Source organism: Chondrus crispus, genomic scaffold, assembly GCF_000350225.1.
Source record: "Chondrus crispus Stackhouse genomic scaffold, scaffold_217, whole genome shotgun sequence".
In the NCBI taxonomy this organism is placed as follows: domain Eukaryota; phylum Rhodophyta; class Florideophyceae; order Gigartinales; family Gigartinaceae; genus Chondrus; species Chondrus crispus.
In genome coordinates this window covers 149,530-173,327 of record NW_005179093.1, presented here as the reverse complement: position 1 = coordinate 173,327, position 23,798 = coordinate 149,530, and the positions used below count along the sequence as shown (strand labels likewise).

The window sequence follows — 23,798 nt, the reverse complement described above, 5'->3', positions numbered from 1 at the left end:
CCATCAGTTGCTCCTCGTGTGCCCACGCTAGGCAACAACCCCAGCCACACCAGCTCGCACACCACTCTCAGCAGATAGCAGAACAGCTCAGCTCGGACACCTGCGGCCCAATCTCCCCACCCTCGACCCATGGTAACGTATACATCTTCACATGCATCGACACAGCGAGCCGGTATCTCGTCACATACTACCTACGACGCCGACAGGAAGTCAACACAATAATTCCACAACTATTCAAAACACTTGCCACCCAAAACAAACTCCCTCTCGCATACAGAACGGACAACGCGAAGGAATTTGCATCGTCACATGCCAAGGCCACGTACAGTGCGCACGGCATACAGCACATCACAAACACGCCCCATCAACCGCAAGAGAACTCAATAGCAGAGCGGATCAATAAGACGCTCTTCACAAATGCGCACGCCGCATTACACCACGCAGCCCTCCCACCACAATTTTGGGAAGATGCCGTACGAGATGTAGCCTTCAAATACAACATCAGGCGGCACAGCGCCACACAAAAAGTCCATGGACACTCTGGAACGGACGCCAAGCCCACGTGACCCGCATCTTCGCATTCGGGCAAATCGGCACCGCCCCCATACACGCACACAAAACGAAACTACAAGGGCGCAGCGAACCCGCAAGATATATGTATCCCATATCGGAAACCCACTTCATGACCCTCACCATACGCAACCCCCGATACCGCATCATCAGGGCGATCGACTTCAGACCATATGCCAGGCACCAGGACCCCAAACACACGTCCAACAAAGCATTCAAAGTCACACCCTCTCGGCACAAAACGCCGCAGAGAACGCGCACACCACCACGACACAACCCACCGCCCAGCACAGTCGACACCACCACAACTGCACCCCGGCACGTACACGCAGCGCGCCAATACCCTGACGCCCAACAATGGTGTGGTGCAATGCGCCTCTCCTGTACGAGATCCCAAAAGGGGAGCAAAGAGCAAAACGAAACCAGTACAGTAGAAAACACACCACGAGGTGTTCGGGTCCTCCTTTCCCCTTGTGGAGCCTTGCGAGCTCCAGTAGCTCAGCCTCTTGAGGTGAACGGAGAGCAACCCTCAAGGGATGGTAGTGGTAGAGTCTTGTAGAGACGGTTGCCTTGAGGTGCGGAGTCGATATACCGATATACCGGTTAGCGACGACGCTCGGGTTGTAAGGCCGAATGCCTTAAGGCGGTCTCTGGAGGCTATAGCAGCGGGGCTAAACCTTCGAAGGCGGAGGCAACTCGACGCCTTATGCGGTGCTTGGCAGGGACACCAAGTCTTGTGTAAATACCAATTAGTAGAAGTAGCTGTCCTTGCTACACGATCGGCGGCCCGATGACCGTCGACGGCACTGCGTAGTCGCGACTAGGCGCAGTCCGATCCAGCGATGGATAGATACGTCAGCGACGTAAACCAACACACTGCCCGATGGCAAGCGTCAACGCTAGGGCCTGCGCACAGAACCGCTAACGGAACCAACAAAAAGGGAAAAGGGGCACCGAGATGGCCGTGGAGCGATGAGCAAATAGAAGAGGGAGGGTCTTAACTTAGAGACGGTCTCAACCAAAAAATCTACTCTCAAGTCCAAGCCCGGTTACTTTACAATTCCCAAGGGGAAGGATGGACTCTCTAACTGAATACTGTACAGTCCCCCGGGGACGGCCGGTGAGCCTATTGCTCACTGAGCCGATCTAAACGGATCTAACTATTTCTACGTTAATTAAATAGATCTATTATCGCTCAACAGAGCGCACAAATAAAATGTGCCAAAATATTGGACACGTGGCAACAGTGCACAGTGCATTGCACTACAAATGGGCAGCAGCACACAACGACGAGTTAGACACTCTAGACAAACAGCGCACTATCAAATGGATCCCAGCGACAAAAGTGCCGCCCGATGAGACGCTCATCCCATTAACAATGACATACCGGTACAAGCGCACACCCGAAGGCAAAATCGCCAAACGCAAAGCCCGTTGCTCCATACGAGGCGACCATGAAGGCAGGATAGCACTTCGACCCAAAGAAAACATCCACATTCATGGCCGAAAAGACATCAGTACGCACCTTACTCGCAATCGCAGCAACAAACCAATGGCCCGTACAATACATGGACATCGCCGCAGCATACCTCCATGAGTCCCACGACCAAACATTCCGCGTCTACGTCCGGCAGCACCCACGATTTCACGGCTCAATGAAACATGCACACCAAGCGGGAAAGCTTCTCGGCAACCTCTACGGAGGCCGTTCAGCAGGACATCGCTACACATCCGGACTGCAAAAATACCTAAAATCGCACGGCTACCTCCAATGAGACCCCTGCCTGTTCACCAGCGTCAAGGCTAACAGCACGCTGCTCGTCACCGTCAGCATGGACGATTTTCTAGTCATCGCGTCGCACCAACACCTAATCGACGACCTCCTGGCCACGTTGCAAAAGAAGTACACCATCAAAAACCTCGGGTTTCCAACCACGTATCTCGGCTGGCAGATCACACAAGATGCACAAGGCAGCATACACGTATTACAGCAACAGGCCATCGACACTATACTCCAGAAGCACAACATGGCCGAATGCAACCCCAAAACCGCACCCGCACCGCAAAAACCAAACAAAGCGACACTGAACGAGACGGCAGCCGTTTCCCCCACTCTAGCCAGCCACTATCGCTCCATCCTCGGAGATCTGAGATATGTCGTCGACAGCACTCGATATGACGCATATCATAGCACAAACCAACTAACACGACACAGCGAGCAACCGACCCAAGCCAACTGGCATCAGCTAAAATGGTTACTACGGTACTTCAAGGGCACCAAAGACCAAACCATATCGTACCACGCCAGATCGCCCGTCTGCCTCCGAACATACAGCGACGACGACTACTCCAACGCGAAAAGTCGCAAGTCACTCACAAGAAGTATCCACACAATCGGTCACTCACCGATAGCATAGACCTCCTCTCCGCAAGACGTCGTGGCCCTATCCACATGTGAAGCTGAATATATAGCAGCCTCACGCGCAGCTCATCAAACACTATGGCTCCGCCGGCTGCTCCAGGACATGCAGCACCCCCAAAAACACCCAACCACTATTTTCATAGACAGCAAATCAACGATCCAGAGAGCCGAAAACTCGGCGCCCACACGTCGACGCAAACTCATCGATGTGAGGCACCACCACCTCCAGCACCACATTCAGAGCGCGAACATAGCAGCAGAGCACATCCCCACAGTGCACAACCCCGCCGACCTATTCACCAAAGCGGCCCCATTCGGTTCAAGGAGCTGTGCCAAATCATCCAACCAAACGGCACCCGCAGCCCGGATCCAAGAGCACACCCCAGCTCCACCTCCGCGTGCACCCCTCAGCGTCCCCCGGGACTGACGGACCGCAACTCTCTTCATCAGACGCTGAAGGGTGCACGCGTCACGGACCGCAAGGACAGACTGTCCGCATTACAGTCTGTCACACGCGGTACTTAGACCCACGAGACGGCGACGACGAGTAAAGACAGAACCATGAGGATTACGATTCATCAGTGAACACGCCGAAAGATTAAGAATATCGTGCAGTTTGAGGACCTAGTTCCCTTTTTAAACTGATGTTTTGGTGAAGTTATTTAAAAAAAGCTCCTTTTCCAGACATGTCTAAAACGACCAGGAAGAACTTGCAATTCTTAAAAAGTTCTTTCGGGTCCCATGGCATAAGTCAAGTACGGTGGCGGGGATATCTTTTTCTTTCTTATCGAGAAAGTGCAAGTCAAGAAAAAATATGCCGAAAACTGTCCTCGTACAGTATGAGAGCAATGGTCCGATAGACACTCTAAAGTCTCTAACTTTAGAAGAGACTCCCTCGATAGCGGATGCTTATATATTCTATTGGTCTACAAGGACGTACTGTTAAAGGACGAAAGTTGGCTTGATCTGCAGAATCAACATAACAGAGGTCAAACGAAGCTCTCTCGTTTTCTGTGTCATAGGACTTGTTACGCCCTGTCATTCGCCTTAAGTCCGAAGTAAGTAGACCAGATTGTGTTGTCTCAGTATCTTCCCATGTTCAAGACACAGCTCTCATAGAAATGCAAGCGCAATTAAAATTGTCTTGAGTACAGTACAGAAGGAAGGAATTTCTACCTATCTCTAGCTAGAGGAATGGATAGTAGTCTATTGTAGAACCTGGGTGCAGACACATGGATCTTACGCGCTTGTGACGCACAGTGTCTCCGGGATGCAACCGAAGAAGATGTTGTTCATTGCTAACGAGATCAGGGTGAAAATACTTTATTACGAACTCGGGCATGGAGGGAAACTACAGAGACCCTGTAGCTGTGCTTCGCAGGCAATTCATCCAGTAGACTGCAAGAATGTTCGGCTCTGACCTGAAGTGGCGATTAAACAAAGCAGTAATCCAGAAATCGAGGTACATCTCCAGAGAAGCTTTGTATCGCAATGTCTCTTCTACATTCTAGACACTATTGGCATTCCCGTATTGGGGATGAATCTTAGGTTTCTTGTTGTTCAGTTGACATCTGTTGATCGCATTCACATATGCTTGAACAGAAGCAACAACAATATCGGTATTAGCGGCAGCACCGATATACTGATTTCCAGTTGCCCCATCCTGAACTCGTACTGCAACCTCCCCCAGAGCGTCGATGCCCTTGGAAACTGAGCTCACCTTATATTCCAGGAGAGTGACATGGATTATGTCCTCAATTACTTGATTGATCGCGTTGTAGGCTGAATCTACAGGGCCTGTCCCAGTAGACGTCACGGTCTTCTCCGCATCGTCGTCAACAAGGATCAGACCTATCGTTGCCGTCGGGATGATGTGATAGCCGCATTGGATTTGGATTCGAGTAAGCTTAACAGCTTCCTTCACCAGTCGAACTTCGTCGTTGACAAGTGACTGAAGATCTGCCTCAGAAACTTCCTTCTTTATGTCCGCTAGCTCCTTGAATCTTCTGAAAGCCCTCTCAAGCTCTTCATCGGTCACCTCATATCCCATATTCACGAGCCGAGTCCGGAACGCGTGGCGCCCTGAATGCTTCCCAAGAACAATGGAGTTTTCTGAAAGACCAATAGATTGCGCATCCATGATTTCATAAGTTTGGCGATGCTTGAGAACACCGTCCTGATGAATACCACTCTCATGGGCAAATGCGTTGGCACCTACTATAGCTTTGTTCGGTTGCACGAGCATCCCCGTGAGGTTTGAAACCATTCTCGATGTGTGATGTATTTCTTTATGAACAATATTTGTGAGAGGTGCGTCAACTTTGTTGTCCTTTCCCATGCGAGCGTTGTAGAACTGGCGTCGCACGTGAAGAGCCATAACGACTTCCTCAAGCGAAGCGTTGCCAGCTCGCTCACCAATACCATTAATCGTGCATTCCATTTGACGAGCCCCATTCTCCACGGCAGAGAGAAAGTTGGCGACTGCCATACCTAGGTCATCATGGCCATGTACAGATATGGTTACGTCGTCTATCCCACGAACGTTTCTGCGCAGGTACCGAATGAGGGAAGCAAACTCTGATGGAGTTGTGTAGCCAACGGTATCAGGAACATTGATAGTTGTAGCCCCTGCTTCGATGGCAGCAGAAAACACTTCGCAGAGGAAATCCGGGTCTGAGCGAATAGCATCCTCTGCGGAAAATTCCACGTCTTCGCAAAGGCTCCTCGCATACGTGACGGTTTCCTTAGTAATCTCAACCACTTCTTCGCGGGTTTTCTTCAGCTTGTACGCCATATGAAGATCAGACGTTGCAATAAAAGTATGAATCCTGGGAAAAGCGGCGTGCTTGACGGCCTCATAGCATCTTGAAATATCCTTTTCAAGAGCTCGAGCAAGGCCGCAAATGATAGGGGGATTATCTCTGTTCCCAACGCTCTTAGCAATTTCACGAACAGCTGTAAAATCACCCTCCGAGGCGATCGGAAATCCAGCTTCTATGACGTCAACTCCGAGCTTGGCAAGCTGTCGGGCGATGACCATTTTCTCATCAGCAGTCAGCGAGGCCCCAGGGCTTTGCTCACCGTCCCTGAGCGTGGTGTCAAATATTTTGACGCGGTCTGGGTCGCGACCGGTGGCGATATCATGTTTAGTAGGGGTACGGTCTGGTAATTTGACAACTCCTGTGATTGTCTCCGTATTGTCCATCAGGATCATCTTCGGCGTAAAAAGCCGCACTGAGGATGGGCGGCGGGCATGTTGTACCTGCGCATGTGAACAGGTCTGCTTACTAGCCCATGACGACTGGGAGGAAGGGACGACGGCGACTGACGCTGCGAAGGCTGGCCGCTTGGATGTGAATATCATTTTTGACAGGGTTGAGATTTGGCAAAAGGCGAAAATTTCTTTGATTCGGAAGGCTGAGCGCACAACTGCGTACAAGTCGTTGGGGATACTAACTGAAGACTGTGTGTATTAAGGAGTCGGAGGTTTGTGCTCGGATGCAATTAGAGTCTTACGCCAACGGTGCTCGAGACGATGCGTAGCCGGGGTCGCTGGCTTTGGCTATGACAAAGTCCAAAATCTGCAGATCCGGCGAAAAAAGTCATTATTTGGGTTGCCCCCTGGGGCTCCCAGATGAAGTATTTTGCACCCACCGGTACAGCGTGCGCCATAATCCATGCTGTCTTAAAGGAGCCCCTGGAGCCCCTCATTCGCCGAGAGCACTCTTTGCACCAATGCACCTTCTTGATGCCTCTGACACTGCCAGCGCACCGCTCTGACACTCTGCCAGCGCACCGCTCACTGTTGTACCCACGAGCTCTTTCCGCGCACCTCCCGGGCATGCGATCGGGAGCAAGGTTTTGCCTCAACGCAATGTAGGATTGACGGCTGCTCTCCTTGCTGGGACAAAGAAGTACGATTACCGAAAAATGGGGCGCCGACGTAGGAGGATGAGACAAGAGCCGCCACCGGCTGCGGAAGTTACTCCTGTACTGGGAGCGTCTGCGTCACGAGCAGAGGTCTCTGTAATTCTTAGGTAGCCTCGCGGTCCGCCCGTGAGCGGGTGGGATTTCTACAGTAACAGTGCGTGATATTTCGGGTGAGCTCTGCCTGCATCTGCAACTTCTGCGCACGAATTATGAGCACATCGACATGAGTGAAGCGTTGAGATGGGTTGGGATAGGTTGAGAAGAAATGCTAAAAGACAGCACATTGCCACCACAACGGGAATCCTTCATCGGATGCATGCTTCTCGGGTGAAGCAGAGCTTCGTGATCCGAACAGGAGCTTGCTCTCATGACAGGGAAAAGACAGCCACAATTCGACTGAGCCCACTTCCGCAAGGTTGGTTTGATGAGACCACAAGGGGTCGTATTGCGTGAATTGCTGCAATGCTTGAGCCGCTAAATGTGGAGAAGGGAGCTGGTGAGCGGTTTTGGGAATGTGTCCACATTTCGCTGCCAATGACATCTGAGACTTCTTGCGATTGCACCTGTGCACGAAACTTATTTTTACACTTTGACACAGAGCTGGATGCGGAAAGAATCCGCCGGTGAGCTTAAATGGGAATCACATGTTACTTGAAGGGTCATTTCGCAGTCCGCGTATACGACGAGCAAGGTGGATGTCTTTGGGCATGATAGTGATTCTCTTCCCATGCATGGCGCAGAGATTGGCGTCCTCCATCACCCCAACCAAAAAATCCTCGCTTGCTTCTTGCAATGCTTCGAGAGCATCGACTCGCCATCTACGAAACGTCATAACACACATAGCAGTGCGACACGAGATAATAAGAAGTTAGCATTCGGGGTTGCCTGGTGCAGAGGAGCGGTTAAGCAGTTAGCTAATCGACGTACCTTAGCGAGTGATGAAAAGTGGTTGTCACCTCCTTAACGAGGCGAGCGAAGGGCAACCGTCTGAGCAGCAGGTTAGTGGATCTCTGGTATTTCCTGATCTCCATGATGGCTCTTGTGCCCGGTCTGAATCTATGCGGCCGTGGATTGGCGGCTCTCGCCGCGCGCGCGGAGCCAGCTTTGGTGAGCGATGGGGGAGCACGCGTTGGGCTCTGAGTGGAAACGGATACTCTTCTGGAGGGGGCGACCGACTTTCTTGTGACGCGTCGATTGCGAGGTCCGCCGACGGACCCTGGTTGGCGTGGGGTACGGGGGGTGCGCGGGGTGCGTGGGGTTCGCGGCGGCATGTTGCGCGGGACGCGCGAGGCTTGTACGTCGATGCCAGCATGCACGGTTTGAGACGGATTGGGTAGGCGAGATGGTGGTGGGCCCCTTCCCTGTTCCCGGGCCGGCCGGGATGACTTGAGGGGTTTCGTGAGCAAGTGGGCAAGCAGAGTGGTGACGTGATGTCGCGATGACTTGGCAATTGGCGCGTAGAGGTGGACCTGAAAAGTCACATCGCCGGGAGACAGTTTGGGTCGGAGGGGTCCCCGATGGCATTGGACTGGGGAAGAATGTTTTTTTTTGAATAAAAAATGACGGAGGTGAAGGTTGGTAAGCGCTGGTCTCCGCGCGAGCATAAGGGTTCCCGCGTAATTTTGAGCCGTTTCCGACCTTTCCCGCCTTTGCGCCTCCTCGAGTTATGTCATCTCTGACACTGCGATTCGCGACTTTTTTTTTACTTGTGACATCTGCAGTGCAGCATACTGTGCACGCTCGCCCCTACTTTATCTGCTATCTGGGTTGTCTGTCTCTTTTAACAAAATCAGATTTCGGCCGCATTCTTTCCACAGCACTTGTGTTGAAGAGCTTTCTCTTGTATTCATTCGGGTAGCCCACTTCACCAGTCACCGCGAGACAAAAGCGTTTTTCATTCTGTATAAAACTCTAGATGCCCTTCTCGTTCCATACCGTGCCGCCACAGTAGAAAATTGAAAGCGATGTTTCTTTAGTGACGTCTACAACAATACAAAGACACATAGGCCCCTCTGCACTTAGCTTAACCAAAACGGCTACGTTTCTTCCGAGCGATTTCTCCCTGGCCTGTTAAAACTGTATCACTAAAAGATCTCGCTCGTTTCGTGCTCTGAGTAGGCTTCTTTGGGTGAAATCTTTCGAAAGCAGGTGTCATTGAGAAGTCGAGCAGCAAGCCCTTCGACGACGGCATCGCGTATGAATGCAATATTTCCTTCTCCAGCCTCGCGCATTCATCCTTATTACTTCCAAACACTATTTGCCAACCCTCTGGCAACTGAATGTTGCTCTTTTGGGCACCGAGAGCTATGCATGCAACGGCAATTACCTCAGGTTCTTCACAAATGCACAGCCGGATCCTCATCACATCATTCGCGTAATTCCATGAGTGTTGCAAGAACGCGCGAAACGGCTTTACGCTTGGGTCCGTCCAAGCAGGTGCACCTCCTTTGTCCCGAAGTGTATTCACAAAAATGAGCACAAACTTGTGAGGGAGTTCAACTCGTAGCCGAAAACCTAGCTCTTTCAGAATATGCCGTTCTATCGCGATCAGCTCATGCTTCCAGTCGTAACCATCCACTCCGAAAAAGTCCAGAGGACGCCGCCTTTGTACTTCGTTTATATCTACTACGTCTTTAGTGCCTTCCCATGCTCCAAGACGATCGTAAATTGCATTTGAGATATGTCGCAAGTTTCGAGGCTGGTCAGCTAGCTTGGCCGAGAGCAAGATTGCTGCGCCCGCGGCCCATATACTGGGGTGAGCACGAAGCGAGACACGAGCATAGAATCTGTGGAAGAACATTTGGGCAGTGGAGCATGCTGACTGCGATAGTCGGAGAGTGAGACAACATTCTCGTATCAGGTCCGCTGCATATGCCAGTTGGTTCGTCTCAGCTCTTCTGGAAATACCGTCTTGTTCTGATGGTGACACAAACATTGAGCTTGTGATGCCGCCTTGTCCGCTTTGCATACCTCCTGGAAGCCGAAACTAATTCGCCTTTCTTTGCCAATTCAATTCAATATGATTTACGTACTGAGCTTGAAAGCGTCCACAGTCATTCCGTAGATCAGGCCGATTTTAAAAGCGTTTATAAGCTGCAGAAGCCTGGATTTGTCTTTTAGACCGTAATAGTACTTTGTGAAGCCTTCCGTCCAGACGAGTAGAACGGCAGCTGCGAGAGGATCCCAGTCCGCAACAGAACCAATAATAGTAGCCGCAGAAGTAGCCGCGAAAAAACCAAACAGTATCGCAATAAAAGCAAGGCTGATCAGATTAAATGGGTTTTCGAGTAGGCCTTCGATATCAGGTCTAAGTTGCTCCGTAAAGTATGTATAAACCTCGCGAATACGTCCTGGCGAATCCACAAGATGTTGACTGCGGCCGGGTTTCCGGGTCGCGTCTGGTACGGAGTTGAGGCGTGAGAGCAAGTCGTTGTCGGGCAGCGATTCGTCCTCAGAGCTTGGGTCTTTCACCTGCATCACCGGCCCTACTCTCGCCGCATTTTTGGGCCGAGACGGGCTGAGAGGGCAAGAGGCATGAAACGTCTTCAGCCGAATTGGAGGGGACAGGATAAATGCTGCAAATGGGACACCGCACATGAGCGCAAGATGCAAACGATGGGGGTGTAGAGAGGGGTGTAGAGAATGTCGTCGGCCGTACGGAATTCTCAACACTGGAAGTTCGCCAACGGAGGACTCGTCTACGATAGGGAGTATTTACGTCGAGGTCACTCTACAGTGCTATACAGCCAATACCCTTGGGTACACAGTGCATTACTGTCATCGCTGGGATGTTTTGGCGGGGAATAGAAAATTGATCGGGTCTTTTCCCTTGCCTGTGCACCAGCGTGCAGTACCAAGAGCACCGTAGTACAGTAACCTGAGCCACAGCGGCTCACTCCCATGCCCTGAAAGCCTGGTAGACGTTTGCTTGTTAAGACAGCAGAACATCCATACTCCTCACGCAGTTGTCTTCGTCGCTCGCTTATTTCAATCTCGGTGTTGGAACAGAAATCCAGTCTCTCTCTTGCCGCATTCTTGTAACCGGGAAGACAACAGCCATTTTGTTTGGTGAACCTGAGAGCTCGAAATGTCTGCTAAAGCGGAAGGTCTTGGTATCACACAAAATGAAATGGAATCTCTTGTGCGACGCATCTTGGATGGTGCAGACCTGAGTAAAACGACTGGGAAAATAGTACGTGAAAGGGTAATAAAGGAGATCGGCGAACGAGCCGGGCCTGACATGCGGGCCCTGAAGCATTCCATTCGTGACGCACTGAAGAATGTGTTAAACGGACATGCACAGGAGATCTCGCAACCTGCTCAACAGCCTTCTCCTGTCTCAAAGCCGAATTCAGATAAGGGCATCGCGAATGGAAACCAAGTGAAAAGGGATGTGGGCAAACACGGCACAAAAACGAAAAGTTCTGCCGCTGCCGCTGGTGGCCATGCTGCTCTGGCAGGTACTGCAGCCCAGGATTCTGTGGATGAGAACGAACATCCCAGCGTGCAAATGAAAAAATCGGAACCGACTGTGCCCATGCAAAGAAAGCGAAGAGCTCGAACTGTCGTCGATGAGGATGAAGATGACGAGAACATCGATGAAACTGTCCATGATGACGACGAAGCTTTCGATAATGGTGTTGGAGGCAGTAAACTTGATCCGAAGTCAGAGAAAGCGGAGTCTAGACCAAGGCCTGCGAAAAAGGGAAGCTCCGTTTCCCATCTAAATCAGTCACCCAGTATTCAAACAATTGGCGCGAATTCCAGAAAGGTTGTTGCACCGACTTCAACTCCTCGGCCAGCGAAGCGCTCGCGCCCAAACACCTCTGCTGAAAGACGTCTGGAAAAGCTGCGTAGCATTTGCAGGCAACTCGGCTCTATGGCCCCGCCCGCGCGAATGCGAGGCAAATCTGTTCCAGACAAATGCACCGCGGTGTTGGAATATCTACGGCAGAAGGGAATTGAAGATCCAGACCCAACATCACTGACGAGGAAAGAAGTTGCCGTTCATCGGGCGAGACTTGAACAAGAAAAAGAGCTTGCTGGGCTTGATACAAGGTTTGTTTCATCTTTTTTTTTGCATCCATTGTGATATGTCATGAACTATTCTTGAGTTCTAGATTTTTCTTTTCTAACTACTTCAACGTTGAACATACCCTTAACACGATGTGCGCTATGCTTCTTTAAAACTGCTCAGCAACATCATCGAGAACGGGGGACGATCGAGGCGCAGCAGAGTCGCTGTGCAACCGAATCCGACAAGAAACACGGAGCTACCGTCTGATTACAGCGGAGAGGAGCTTTCAGAGTCCTCTGCCCATGAAGAGGACAGCGACGAGTATGAAGCTGGTTCTGCTTCAGAATAGGGAGCGGTGGTGTATTATAGTATACACAGACAAGCGCCCCGGGAAGGACGCCACTGCTCTGACCTGATGTCAGATTGCGGCCATGCTTAATCCTGCCTCAAACGTCTTTTCTACGAAAGAGAACCGGTTTGCCTTAGGCAGGGATGACCTAGCTTCGTCATCATCGGATTTTTTCGTGCACCAGGGTCCCATCATTTTGACAATAGAGGCATGGCTAATTGTTCCTTCAGCTGTTGTTCTATTGGTTCTTCGAGGCCGTGCTCGTATTGTACAAATCGCAATAGCGCTTCCACTGTTTATGTTTCAGCTTTGTAAAGTCCGTTTCCCTCTCTGCAATGCGTGTGAGATATTTCTCTAGTTGAAACAATTCGCGGTCATTGTGTCTCGTCACTGGAGCATTTTTGAAGGCCGAGATTTTTAGACCGGATTGTGGATTCAAAGCAAAATTCTTGGACAGGTCGTCAATGTGAACAGTGTTGGCCGGTGTCCAGCGCTCGGGAAACTTACGCCAAATAATCTCCAAGGCTTTGACCTCATGCGAGACTTGCTGGTCACCTCGCCATGATTGAATTTCAAACATAGAAGTACGGTCCAGGACGAAGGACAGTTTGTAATGCTCGGAGGAGAGCATGGACAGCTCGGTCAGCTTGGCCTCCAGCCAGCGCCAAGAGGTCTGAGACCACACAACTATATCGTAAAACCGATAAACTGATGCCAAGAAAGGATGCAAGCCTGGTCTGGCTAAGTCATTGAAGTTATCTGCAGCACTGCGGCAATCGAATAGCGTATAGTCCAGGTCCAAAACGAGAAGCTTCTTGCCCTGACGAGGCGGATTGATGATTCTGAACTCTGTGGATGTAACCCTTCTCTCCAGGCGACGGAGGTGAGCTGGCTTCATACGCAGAGTGGCTGGGTCTGTCTTCATGTCATCGGCATCGTATTCAACGTCCAAGTCGTTGACGACAAACATGGATTCGTGTTGCCCTAGGTTGACGCCAGAAATGTCAGCCTCTCGTGACCCTATGAGCAGAAGCTTCTGCTCTTGGCGGAGAGATAAGGACGCCAGCGGTAGGTCGTCAGCTGGGGGGCGACCTGATACCTTTGGAAGGCCAAGGACCTTCTGACGCATCGGTAGGACATCGGTTAGCTGAAAAAGCAATTGCTTGAGATCGGCAATGGTACTTTCGGGAGTAAGCTCGACTGGATAGGTGGAGGGACCCCATTTGATTCGTAAAGCTAGCTCATCAGGTTCGCCGCAGGTGTCATCTTTCGGCGGCCCTTGCAGCTCGGGTTCCATGATAATAAGAGGCACGGCAAGTTGCTGCGAATTGAAACCTGAGCAATATCGCGAAGACTGAGTGTAGAGAAAGTGTGGCACAAGAGCTGACCGAGAAAGAGCTGTCTCAAGAGGTGTGATAAAGGGTTTGAGTTGTACCAAGGGTACCTTCAAGGTAGGACGCGATAGCTGTCGATTAGGCCCGAAAGCCGGCATAAACAAGGATGCATCGCAACTCTTGGCGACATTGAGACGTGTACAGAGGGACTCGATGTACACGTGTATAATAGTAGCCGCACTGAACAGCTGTAATGGTCAGGACGTTTGTAATGCTCCCTCGAACTGGAATTACAGTCCAACTAGGTATCGGTGCTGTAATTTTGGGCGACGACCGCCGCTGCGGCGATTGCCGTCGCCACCCGGTTCAAGTCAATGCCACCGTGCCCTGACCCTCGCAGCGCTTCTGAAGATACTGATCGCCATTGTTCACACCCTTCTTTCATCCCTGCCTTGCGTCCAACGATCACCTCTCTCTCGATGGCTGAAACAAACGAAATGGCGTGCGTCTACGCAGCCCTCGTTCTCCACGACGACGGTATCGCGATCACAGTAAGTTTGCGCCCGCGTCACGCGGCCAGCGTGTTTCACCGAACAGCTGCGCGACGCCACTCTCCATTCATGCAAGTCAGCTAACCTTTAGCCGCGCGCTGCGACCTGACATTTCTTGCACTGCAGGAGGACAAGATTAAGACCCTCACTGAAGCCGCCGGCATCACTGTTGAGCCATACTGGCCGTCGATGTTTGCCAAGCTTCTCGAGACCGTTAAGATCGACGACCTGATCAACAACATTGGCGCCGCTCCAGCTTCCGGCGCTGCACCAGCTGCCGGCGCAGCCGGTGGCGACGCCGCCGCTGCCGAGGAAGAGAAGAAGGAAGAGTCAGAGTCAGAAGAAGAGGAAGAGATGGATTTCGATCTCTTCGACTAGATTCCCAACTCTATCGTAAACTTTCCGCGCTATTTCAGGAAGTCGAAACGGTTTTTTGTCTACTTGTTGCATGCATCGCGTTGCGTGTAGCCCATTGTTCGGGTGAAGGCAGCTTCTTCTATGGGTTGCGGCCGATTTGTGCATATTGTTCACTTGCGTTGGTATGCCGTAGACCATTGAGTTGTGTAAAGCGGTTCTCCTATGTTGCAGTCGCGAAGTCGGACAACTAACGTGCCGCTGAAATACTCTCGCTATATCACGTGTACGCACCTGGGTGCATCGTTCAGTAGGTAGCACTTTTTCTGTAGTCGCAGGAAAAGTCTAACCATTTGTTGCGTATTTGTTTCCCCTTGCCGAGACGCCGATATCTGGGCCAGCGCCGTCAGACACGTCTGTATTTTGACGAAGATCAGCACAGACAGCAAGCAATTAGATGACAGAACCTTGGAGTACCTCAATTCCATTCATGATCGTCACAATAAGAACGTGTTCCAAAGTCGAGAGTTAAGGCTCCGCTGGTATGTCCAATCCTTATCCTATTTCAGAAAAACGCTCGGTTACTGGACATCTCAAATTGTATTCATGGTCTCTTTGAAACACGCGGTAAGGGTAAGCAACTCCTCTATCTAGAAGGATTGTAGTAATTCTACTCGCCTGTGTATTCTATCCGACATGCACCGAGAAGGAGCATTTGTGCAACTTCCAGTTTCTTTTGGATGGCGGCTTACCGGCGCCTCCTCTCAACTCAAGGAGCGGTCGCCAACATGAGTAGGATGCTGCAAAGATCGTTGAACTTTTCGTCTTGACAGCATTTTTTTGACGTTAACGCACTTATTCGGTTAGGATGTCATATCCAAAACCGATAGAATACCTGAACCAGTCCAGATTATGCGACCGGATAAGGCGACAGTTGCTGTGAGAGGAGGATTGGGTAAACGATTTTGTGCAGTGAATGTCGACCTAGTAAAGGCATGGTATTTTTACTGCCACCCTTACCCATGAAAGCGCTATTGCCTTATTCTAAGTACTGTAATACAAATTTCAGAAGGGCCTGGAAATCGGGTTCCTTCAAGCTGGGCACCCTGCCTGTGACTTGGTCATAAGTCGTCGGCTACCTACTCGGAACCGCTACACACTTCTGCACCACTTTCAAGAGCGTTTTCACACCGCCCCGCCCTGCCCTGCCCAACATCTACTGCGCTTCACCGAAGTTAACATCAGCTCGACTGCAACTAAAAGCATTTTGCGGCCCCTTTCAAGAGAACCATGAAGTACAAATGCGGAGTATGTTAATCATCTCTTCTGCTAGAGATTTATTTTTGGTTTACACCGTCCGTGCTGACTCTGTGTGCTTCTTCGATGCGTTGGTTGCATTGCATAGGGATGCGGTCAGATTGTGGAGCTAACGCCAACGTCGCAAGTGAAATGCAACTCCTGCGGGAGCCGCATTCTATGGAAGCTTCGCACGACGAAAATTGTGCAGTACGAAGCTCGTTAAGAGACAAGAGAAAAGAATAGAGAGATTCGGCTTCTGCGCACACCGCTTCATTATCGATTAAACCTACAATTCTCGCGCACAAGGCCCAGTAGTGGTTTCGCAAACGTGTCTAGCGTCAAGCCCATGACACATGCCGTTCTCTTGGAAGTAAAAAGAAAGTTTCGTTTAGAATTGCTCTGCAGGGAGCTATTCAAACATGTACAATTGTGAAAAAGCTAAGCACTTCACGTCGTACTGCTGATTAAACTTCCTTCCTCGCATCGCGTTTGTTGCTACGAGGCATGAATACTCTTCATCCTTGCCCCATGTCGACGTCGGCGTTTACCGTTCACGGGCACGCCCAGAAGGCCTGTCAGGTGTTTGTAGTGTGACGAGCAGAGGTGTGGTTTTGCCTTCAAAATTTGGCATGGAAATGCATTTCTGTATTTCAGTACAGTATCGAATTCTCCTCTTCGACGCAATCGGTTACTTCCTGCGGTCAGCAAGTCTGATGCTACCTCCACTGCGTCCCCGTTTCAATCTCCATCTCCGCAGTAGCGTTTCAGGCGCTCTTCTTCAGCGAGAAATGCGTTTCCAGAGGTGACAGTAATCTCAATCCGCTTCACGGTGCTGATATCAGCGGCAATATGCCACTTGAAGCGACGTCTCGTTCTCTACTAGAAGGGCTTCCGGTCTGGGTGAATGATGCAGATAACGTTTGGCCAACTTTGCGAATTGCTAATTCCATCCCGCTCAGCCGTTTGGAGTGGCTTTGGAATTCACGGGGAACATCGATACGGGACTCTTCAACTTCCGCGAGAGCAGTATTTGACGTCTCCACAGCCGAGAACCCTATTTTTCCTGACCCGCAACAGCATCCTCTTGATTGGTATAAAAACCCTTATGTTTATACATTTGTTACTTCCCTGAGAGAACTGGGTTCATCGAATGACGCCGCTTGGAAGCGCATACGACGATTTGTTGAAAAATGTAAGGATAACCATCACGAGTACCTCGTAATTCTGGCTGCAACTGAAGGGGACCTAGCGAGGAAGAAAAAGATGTTTGAAAAGCTGCGGGCAGAAGTAAACCTCACGGCAAGGGGTCGTGAGAGGTTTGTTGTCGTACCCCCAGCTGCAATACAGGAGGAACAACGTCCCATAACGCATCTACACCATTCACCAGCACACCAAGATCTGCTTGTGCGATTACGAGAATGTGTCAGGGAGGGAGCTGAAGCTCGTGTTCAGGCTTACGAAGAGGAAGTGTCTCGTTCCTACTTGAATAGAACATCAGCAACTTGGACTTTCACAGAGTTTTTTGCTCTGAAAGAGGGTATGGCGTTCATTTTTGTGCAGCTTGGTAGGCGCGATTTGGCCGTCCGCTTCTACGATGAGCTGCAGGTTACGATGACTGAGAGGAACGAATATGGAACTGGGAGCTTCTGCGGAGAACCGGCTGCGGAAACAGCAGCAGGGGTTTCAGACCCCACGGCAAAGGATTACCGTGCTCGTCTGGTGGCTAATTCAATATCAGAAATAGACCTGAGAACGTACCTCTTTTCGAGGCAACTGTCGTTACTTTTGATGGACCGAAAGTTCGCCGATGTCGCAGAAAGAGGCCTGAAGTTTGTAACTGCAATAGCGAGGAGGTGTGCGGAAGAGACCCTGAGTGGAAACGGGACAGTCTCTGCCGTTTTCCGTGATACATGGGTCTTCGTAACAGCTAGAGCACTGGCTGCTGCCCTGGCTCCAGCGATCCCATCCCCATCTGATGCTGACAACGCCACAGCTGTGCATCTCAGTACTCCTCGAGAGAGGCACACAGCACGTCTAATTGCTGGTTTTCACGTCCACGCACTCAAAGCGTTTCTTGGGCTTGCGTCTGTCACCCTTCCGGGCTGCCTGGGTCCGGAAGATCCACAGGGTAAACGCGATAGGGAGAAGATTGCAGAGGAAGCGAAGTCTACTTCTCATGAGAGATTAAGAGCTGCTCTAGCCGACCCGAAAAAGGCTGAGGTCTTTCATTCTGAGATTACAAATGCCGCCGCCAGTTTGTATGAGATGGGTGGTCGTGCGAGAGGTGCAGCAGCGTTGGACGGAGATGCTGGGGTGGTACGATTACGGAATGCTAGCTACAGTGAAGCCGAGTCCCTGCTCAGTGCCCAGTGTACCCGTTTTATCAATGACAACGGGTGGGATGACTTGCACAAAAGGCAAAGGGTAGAGCTTGCACGCGCAGAGAAGGAATTGGATCATATACAAGAATATCTTGTGAGTTGCTTGACAATGTTGTACATGAGTCGCTCGGAGCGCCACGTCTGGAGCAAACCTCTCGAGCCTACTAAAGAGATGGGTTGGGACCCGAAAGATGTAGCATATTGGGTTTCGGAAACAACGTCAATTGCACGACGTTTGCCACGAATTATGAAATACAAAGCAGAACGTCTTTTCAATGTATCTGTTCTACCAAACAAGACTATGTGGTTAGAGGGGGATCCTGGTAGTGCCACTATCAGGATTACTTCTGATATACCAGCAAGGCTGAAGTTAGATTCAATAGCACTGGAATGCCGAAGCGCGATGTCTGCACCACTCTGGACGAAGAAGCCAGCTTTGCGCTCCGACGAAAAGGCAAGAATACCCTCGCAACACAGCGGGGATACTACATTGGGCTACGAGGGTCAACAAAACCTTCGGGTAGACCGTGAAGATAATGACCTCGTTGTCCTTCGTAGCAACGACTCCACGTATATTGAAAGCGGTGTCAATGTTATTACAGTTCAGACAGGCGAAATTCCGAGGTTTGGGCGGTACAACTCAACTCTGCTTTCTCTGTTTATCGGAAATTTGAAGCTCGTTGAATCGCCAGGAAAGGGATCAGCGATACCTGTCGTCTCCACAAAAGGTGCTACCGGGGGGAAGAACATGCCTGGTCATGGGTTTACCATCGGTCAATCTGATTCTGTTACTGGAGGCGTCAAGTTCCCCATGTTCTATGCTGAACCTCGGCAACCTTCTGCGTACGTTTCTGTTAAAGGACAAGGCGCATTGCATTTGGCACCCGGCTCTGTTCAGTTTCTACGTGTTAAGATTACAGCTGGCCCACATGGATTGGCAGAAGGATCAAAGCTGCGTTGTTCTTTGAGTAGTTCGCGCAAGGGTTCAGCGACTGATTCTTCAGGTTTTGTGGAGTTCTTAGACAGAGGAACATCGATCAATGCTCCGAGCGGCGAGTCTGACCTCGCAGTTCTGCAACTAAAACGGGTGTCAGAAGAATTTCATCCTCGTTTTGACAACGGCGAAACATCCATACATGAGTCCCTCGAGAAGGGAGAGGTTCTTGAGTCATGGCTTGCTCTAAAGATTGTATCGGATTGCAGCGAATTTCAAGATCGATCTCTAGAAAATGACGCTGATTCTAGAGCCTGTATTCTCCGTGTCCAGGTTCATTGCGGGGAGAAAGATAGCACTGCCAAGAGGAAATTTGTATGTCGAGCAGAGAAAAGGTTAACATTTACTTGCCCAGTCCGTGTTTCTGCTCGGATTGAACTCAATTGTGAATGGAGCGGTGAAGCAGTATCAAGGGCGCTGGGGCTCGACGGCACTCCTCTTAGAGATGGCGGGACATTGCTCTGTACGCTCAGAAATGTCACAAAGTCTGAAAGCGCTATTTCCATTTTGAACGCAACGCTAGAGCCCCCGCCATGGTTAGAGCTGCGACCGGACGAAAAGCCGCCTCATGTCAGCCTTCTTCCATGCACAGTTCAACATGGTAGTGTCTTTGCCTTCGCATTTGATGTCCAAATTCGTGAGGAACTTCCCGACGAAAGAGAATCAAGAGACACCTCTGGCACAGTTGCTCCTGTCTTCAGTGATGATGCCCTACAGAAAAGATTATCCAGAGCTGTGGTAACAAGCTCTGAGATGAAGGATAGTCAGCAGTATGATAGGGAGTGGAACATCGGAAACAAAGTCAAAACCGAGTTGCGAATGCACGACGCGACGGCTCTGGGTGACGCTAAAGTATCAACGGCCAAAGATTTAATCGAGAATCCCGAAATAGACAGCGATTTTGGTGATGACGTTGTAGAAAGGTCTATAACTGAGCTTGATGGTTCGATGTTTTCTGAACATGAGCATCGTAACTCAACGACTGTACCCGAAAATGAAGACTGCAGTTTTGACGGCCAGATGGTCAGAATAGGTGTGGAGGAGGATGAATCAATAGATCTGTCGCCCCCTGAAGGTGCAGCTATTCAGTCGCCAGCACATCCATTGGCATTTGCTGAAGCAGTTTCATTCGCAACACTTAGACTGGCTTTAATGATTGAAGGGGTCGACTCGGAGACAACGATCGAGCGTCATATTTGCATGGATGCTATGCGGAGGACAGAGAAACGCTACCGCGTGGAGCGGTCGGTTAAAAAAGTAGGCAAGTGTGGAAAAGAGATGGAAATGCAGTTTGCCGTGCGAATTATGATGGGAGGAGGAAGCCCTAGCGTGTCAAGCAATGCCTTGTATGATGAAGCACAAAACTCTGATGATGTGGAGCTTCTTCAATACGAAATCGAAGCGGATCCAACGGTATGGCTTGTTGTAGGCCGTCGACGGGGAAGACTTGAAGTATCGAACAGTTTGACAACTGTAGAATGTGCGAAGCTGATTCCCCTTGCTCCTGGAAGACAACGAGTACCATTAGTACGCCTGTTCACGGCTGACGGACGAGGGCTTGCTTTTTCACGATACGAGAACGTGAATGAATACATGCAAGTCGTTGTTGTGCCTCAACAAACAGTGGTGAGCGCCTGCTCAGTAGATAGCGCGGGAGATAATAACCCACATGTGTCGCATGGGGCAGGGAGTATGCCTGCCGTGGTGGCTTCGGATTCATACTTTCGAAATTAAAGAATGAACTTGGAGGCCGCCCTCTGTAATAACATTTACGCACTGAACCAAGTACTAACCCCCTGTCAAAAGTCGAAGAACTTTTGACCAGGCTTTTTCGTAACTGTGTATGCGCACGGCGCAAGGGGCATGTTGTGCAAGGAAAAATAAATCACCGACTCGTATTCATAGGATCTTGCATTGCTCTGAACCATTTTCTTAGGGTGGCCTGAATGCCGGTCTCTTCCTCCCTCTGAGCAACTCTAACTTCCTCGTCATCGAACTCCCTGAGCTGATAACCAAACTCAATATTATCTCTCTCCTGGTTTTGCAGGTTCGGATACAGCCTAATGGCTCCTTGCATCAAATCATCCTCCGTGTCAAAAATAGCCTTCGAGACCTGGCTACTCCTCGGCACGGACAAGCATCCAACCGGGAGCCATGGCATCTGCTCCGGTTCGCCGTCTTCGCCAGGCGGCGCGTCCTGTACATCCTTGAGGCGCATCCACACTGTGTATTCAGGCATGCCGGCTTCCGCCATCTTGTCGTAACGCAACGAAGCTGCTTTGCGCCGCCCTTCGCCAGCAGACGGCACACGCGCTGGCTTGGACGATGGCTTACCAAACCCCTTCTGGTCTGATGCCATCCACAAGGAGCAACGGGGCGAAGCCTGAGAGTTTGCGGGCAGAGATGGCAGCAGACCACCCGGGATGAAAAGAAGAGGCATGGTGAAGGGTATTAAGATTCGGCGTCTTGTGAGTTGAGGAAGAGCGTGCGAATTAGGTCACGCAGAGAGAGGTTGGTACCCAGCAAATATTCACTGCTTCTCTGCTTGTTCTGCTTCAGTGCCAGACGGTCAAGGTTTTGGCGACGACACGCTGAGTAAAAGGAGCACAAGTTCTTTCTTATTGCTCTGGTTGTATCGATGTGCACGGGATTAGCGTGCAGCTCGATTCACACTTAATTTACATCTCAAACAGGAGTGGCCTTCGAGTGTAGAATAAATGGACGCCAGCGGCCCAGATCATTCGTATTTTCTAAGTACAGCCAATTATTGAACGTGCTACAATTCCAGAACAGCCCAATTACACAGGAAAACTACTTTACATTACAGTATTTGCATGTGATCCGGGAACCTGGGCTGGTTCTGGCTGGTTCTACTGTAGCCCGTACTGTACTGTAGCTGGTTCTACTCGCTTTGAAGAACGACGGTCGTCATGGTGCAGTCCTTCCCCACAGCGGCGTGGAGCGGGCAAATCATGTACACGAATGACACGTCGTCACGAGCGATGGCGAGAGACATGTCTGCAGATGCCAGCCATGGACCTTCTACACTCTACACTAGTGCTAGCACTAGCTCCTTTGAAAAGCGTGAGCTACCGAGGTATCAAACACGGAGACTACACTTCTGTCTCAATTCCTCATGGGGCAGAGCCTCCTGTGTTTCACCAATTTTCTTTCTCTGAGGCGAGCGCGAGGAGCCTAGCGAAAGCCACGAATCCCCGACTGTCCCAGTCTGCAAGATGTCTAATTTCGAAGGCGCATTTGGTCCTAGTGGGCCCAACAGCGCATATGGAAAGCCGCCGAGGAACGATGTCTTCGACGGAAAGCAGCTGCGCAAAGCCGTCGCAAGACGAACCGTTGATTACAACTCCTCTGCAATGCGATGGTGTCTGAACAGGGCATGGCAAAGTGACCTCGGCATAGACACACCAGCTATCCAACCCAACATGGAGTCCACCGTCGACCTCGTCCCGCCAGCTGCCAGTCAAATGAGCGAAAACCCTGTCACCAGCGCCTGCACCAAGTTCGTGCATAGCAGTATGAACAAACCTGGCTGCCCCATACATGCGTGCAAGTGGACACCGGAGGGGAAGCGACTCATCACGGGCGCGAAAACGGGCGAGTTTACTTTGTGGCAGGGCTTGACTTTCAACTTTGAAACTATCCTTCAAGCTCATGACGCGGAACTGCGCAGCATCATATGGAGCCATGACGAAAATTGGATGCTGTCCGGCGACCAGAAGGGTATTGTCAAGTACTGGCAGTCCAACATGAATAATCTCAAGGCATTCCGCGCCCATGACGACACTATCCGAGATCTCTCGTTTTCGAGGACGGATTCTAAGTTTGCCTCATGTTCGGATGATAACAATGTCAAGGTATGGGACTTTGTGACCTCCAAGTCGGAACGCGTTTTGGAAGGACATGGTTGGGATGTACGGTGTGTCGACTGGCACCCAACTTTCCCGCTTCTTGCGTCGGGATCTAAAGATTCAAACCTTAAAATATGGGATGCGAAAAGTGGACAGAACCTCACTACTTTGCATGGGCACAAGAAAACAATAGTCAAGGTAAAATGGAATCGAAACGGCAACTGGTTGATTTCTGGTTCTCAGGATCACCTTATTAAGATCTACGACATCCGCATGATGAAGGAATTTCAAATATTCCGCGGTCACAACCGTGAAGTCACCTCAATGGAATGGCATCCTCAGCATGATGATTTCTTTGTATCAGGTGCGTATGATGGCGCGATCTATTTCTGGGTCGTTGGTCAGACAGATCCTGTCGCAACTATCGCTTGCGCCCACCAGTCGTCCGTATGGGACTTAGATTGGCATCCCATGGGCCACATTTTAGCAACGTCTTCGAATGATCAGGCGACCAAGTTTTGGACACGCCAAAGACCAGGAGATCAAATGAATGATAAGTATAGCTCGGCTAATAGCCATCAAGATGATAGCAATGAAAGATCAGGGAGGAGTGGTGGTCGTGGTATGCGGGGTAGGCAACGGAACAATTATGGACAGGGCGATTACAATCCCAGGGATCGTTCTGGTGGCGGATACATGCGCGGGAAATAACTCGTGGCGAATTGACA

At 50.5% G+C, this 23,798-nt stretch overlaps 9 protein-coding genes; 5 read left to right on the top strand and 4 right to left on the bottom strand.

Annotated features, from left to right (window-relative positions):
• Positions 1-4,286: 4,286 nt before the first annotated feature.
• CHC_T00009551001 (2-isopropylmalate synthase) lies at positions 4,287-6,197 on the bottom strand. XM_005715496.1 is given in 2 exon segments: positions 4,287-4,499; positions 4,500-6,197. 1 exon segment carries the CDS (start codon positions 6,195-6,197, stop codon positions 4,500-4,502), a length of 1,698 nt encoding a protein of 565 aa, XP_005715553.1. The 3' UTR covers positions 4,287-4,499.
• A 1,365-nt stretch (positions 6,198-7,562) lies between these two features.
• On the bottom strand, positions 7,563-8,193 carry CHC_T00009360001 (similar to Histone H3). The gene is made up of 2 exons (XM_005715495.1): positions 7,850-8,193; positions 7,563-7,740 (listed from the first exon to the last, which is right to left on the bottom strand). The coding sequence occupies exons 1-2, from the start codon at positions 8,191-8,193 to the stop codon at positions 7,563-7,565; spliced, it is 522 nt and encodes a 173-aa protein (XP_005715552.1).
• Positions 8,194-8,822: 629 nt separating this feature from the next.
• CHC_T00004195001 (hypothetical protein) lies at positions 8,823-10,519 on the bottom strand. XM_005715494.1 is given in 2 exon segments: positions 8,823-9,946; positions 9,947-10,519. 1 exon segment carries the CDS (start codon positions 10,517-10,519, stop codon positions 9,947-9,949), a length of 573 nt encoding a protein of 190 aa, XP_005715551.1. The 3' UTR covers positions 8,823-9,946.
• Positions 10,520-10,528: 9 nt separating this feature from the next.
• On the top strand, positions 10,529-12,506 carry CHC_T00004194001 (hypothetical protein). The gene is made up of 3 exons (XM_005715493.1): positions 10,529-10,543; positions 11,004-11,980; positions 12,497-12,506. The coding sequence occupies exons 1-3, from the start codon at positions 10,529-10,531 to the stop codon at positions 12,504-12,506; spliced, it is 1,002 nt and encodes a 333-aa protein (XP_005715550.1).
• A 20-nt stretch (positions 12,507-12,526) lies between these two features.
• Positions 12,527-13,780, bottom strand: CHC_T00004193001 (hypothetical protein). Its single transcript, XM_005715492.1, has one exon. It carries the CDS (start codon positions 13,778-13,780, stop codon positions 12,527-12,529), a length of 1,254 nt encoding a protein of 417 aa, XP_005715549.1.
• A 216-nt stretch (positions 13,781-13,996) lies between these two features.
• CHC_T00004192001 (hypothetical protein) lies at positions 13,997-14,802 on the top strand. XM_005715491.1 is given in 3 exon segments: positions 13,997-14,173; positions 14,300-14,551; positions 14,552-14,802. 2 exon segments carry the CDS (start codon positions 13,997-13,999, stop codon positions 14,549-14,551), a joined length of 429 nt encoding a protein of 142 aa, XP_005715548.1. The 3' UTR covers positions 14,552-14,802.
• Positions 14,803-16,675: 1,873 nt separating this feature from the next.
• On the top strand, positions 16,676-21,099 carry CHC_T00004191001 (hypothetical protein). XM_005715490.1 is given in 2 exon segments: positions 16,676-20,935; positions 20,936-21,099. 1 exon segment carries the CDS (start codon positions 16,676-16,678, stop codon positions 20,933-20,935), a length of 4,260 nt encoding a protein of 1,419 aa, XP_005715547.1. The 3' UTR covers positions 20,936-21,099.
• Positions 21,100-22,183: 1,084 nt separating this feature from the next.
• On the top strand, positions 22,184-22,591 carry CHC_T00004190001 (hypothetical protein). Its single transcript, XM_005715489.1, has one exon. The coding sequence runs from the start codon at positions 22,184-22,186 to the stop codon at positions 22,589-22,591; it is 408 nt and encodes a 135-aa protein (XP_005715546.1).
• Positions 22,592-22,644: 53 nt separating this feature from the next.
• On the top strand, positions 22,645-23,781 carry CHC_T00004189001 (hypothetical protein). Its single transcript, XM_005715488.1, has one exon. It carries the CDS (start codon positions 22,645-22,647, stop codon positions 23,779-23,781), a length of 1,137 nt encoding a protein of 378 aa, XP_005715545.1.
• Positions 23,782-23,798: the final 17 nt, after the last annotated feature.

Excerpts from the sequence above, each read along its gene's own strand:
- CHC_T00009551001 (XM_005715496.1), bottom strand. The coding sequence starts at position 6,197 with ATGGACAATACGGAGACAATCACAGGAGTTGTCAAATTACCAGACCGT.
- CHC_T00009360001 (XM_005715495.1), bottom strand. The coding sequence starts at position 8,193 with ATGCCGCCGCGAACCCCACGCACCCCGCGCACCCCCCGTACCCCACGC. Across the intron at positions 7,741-7,849 it reads ACTTTTCATCACTCGCTAAG|ATGGCGAGTCGATGCTCTCG; the intron begins GTACGTCGATTA and ends GACGTTTCGTAG.
- CHC_T00004195001 (XM_005715494.1), bottom strand. The coding sequence starts at position 10,519 with ATGTGCGGTGTCCCATTTGCAGCATTTATCCTGTCCCCTCCAATTCGG.
- CHC_T00004193001 (XM_005715492.1), bottom strand. The coding sequence starts at position 13,780 with ATGCCGGCTTTCGGGCCTAATCGACAGCTATCGCGTCCTACCTTGAAG.
- CHC_T00004192001 (XM_005715491.1), top strand. The coding sequence starts at position 13,997 with ATGCCACCGTGCCCTGACCCTCGCAGCGCTTCTGAAGATACTGATCGC. Across the intron at positions 14,174-14,299 it reads ACGACGGTATCGCGATCACA|GAGGACAAGATTAAGACCCT; the intron begins GTAAGTTTGCGC and ends CTTGCACTGCAG.
- CHC_T00004191001 (XM_005715490.1), top strand. The coding sequence starts at position 16,676 with ATGCCACTTGAAGCGACGTCTCGTTCTCTACTAGAAGGGCTTCCGGTC.
- CHC_T00004190001 (XM_005715489.1), top strand. The coding sequence starts at position 22,184 with ATGACACGTCGTCACGAGCGATGGCGAGAGACATGTCTGCAGATGCCA.
- CHC_T00004189001 (XM_005715488.1), top strand. The coding sequence starts at position 22,645 with ATGGAGTCCACCGTCGACCTCGTCCCGCCAGCTGCCAGTCAAATGAGC.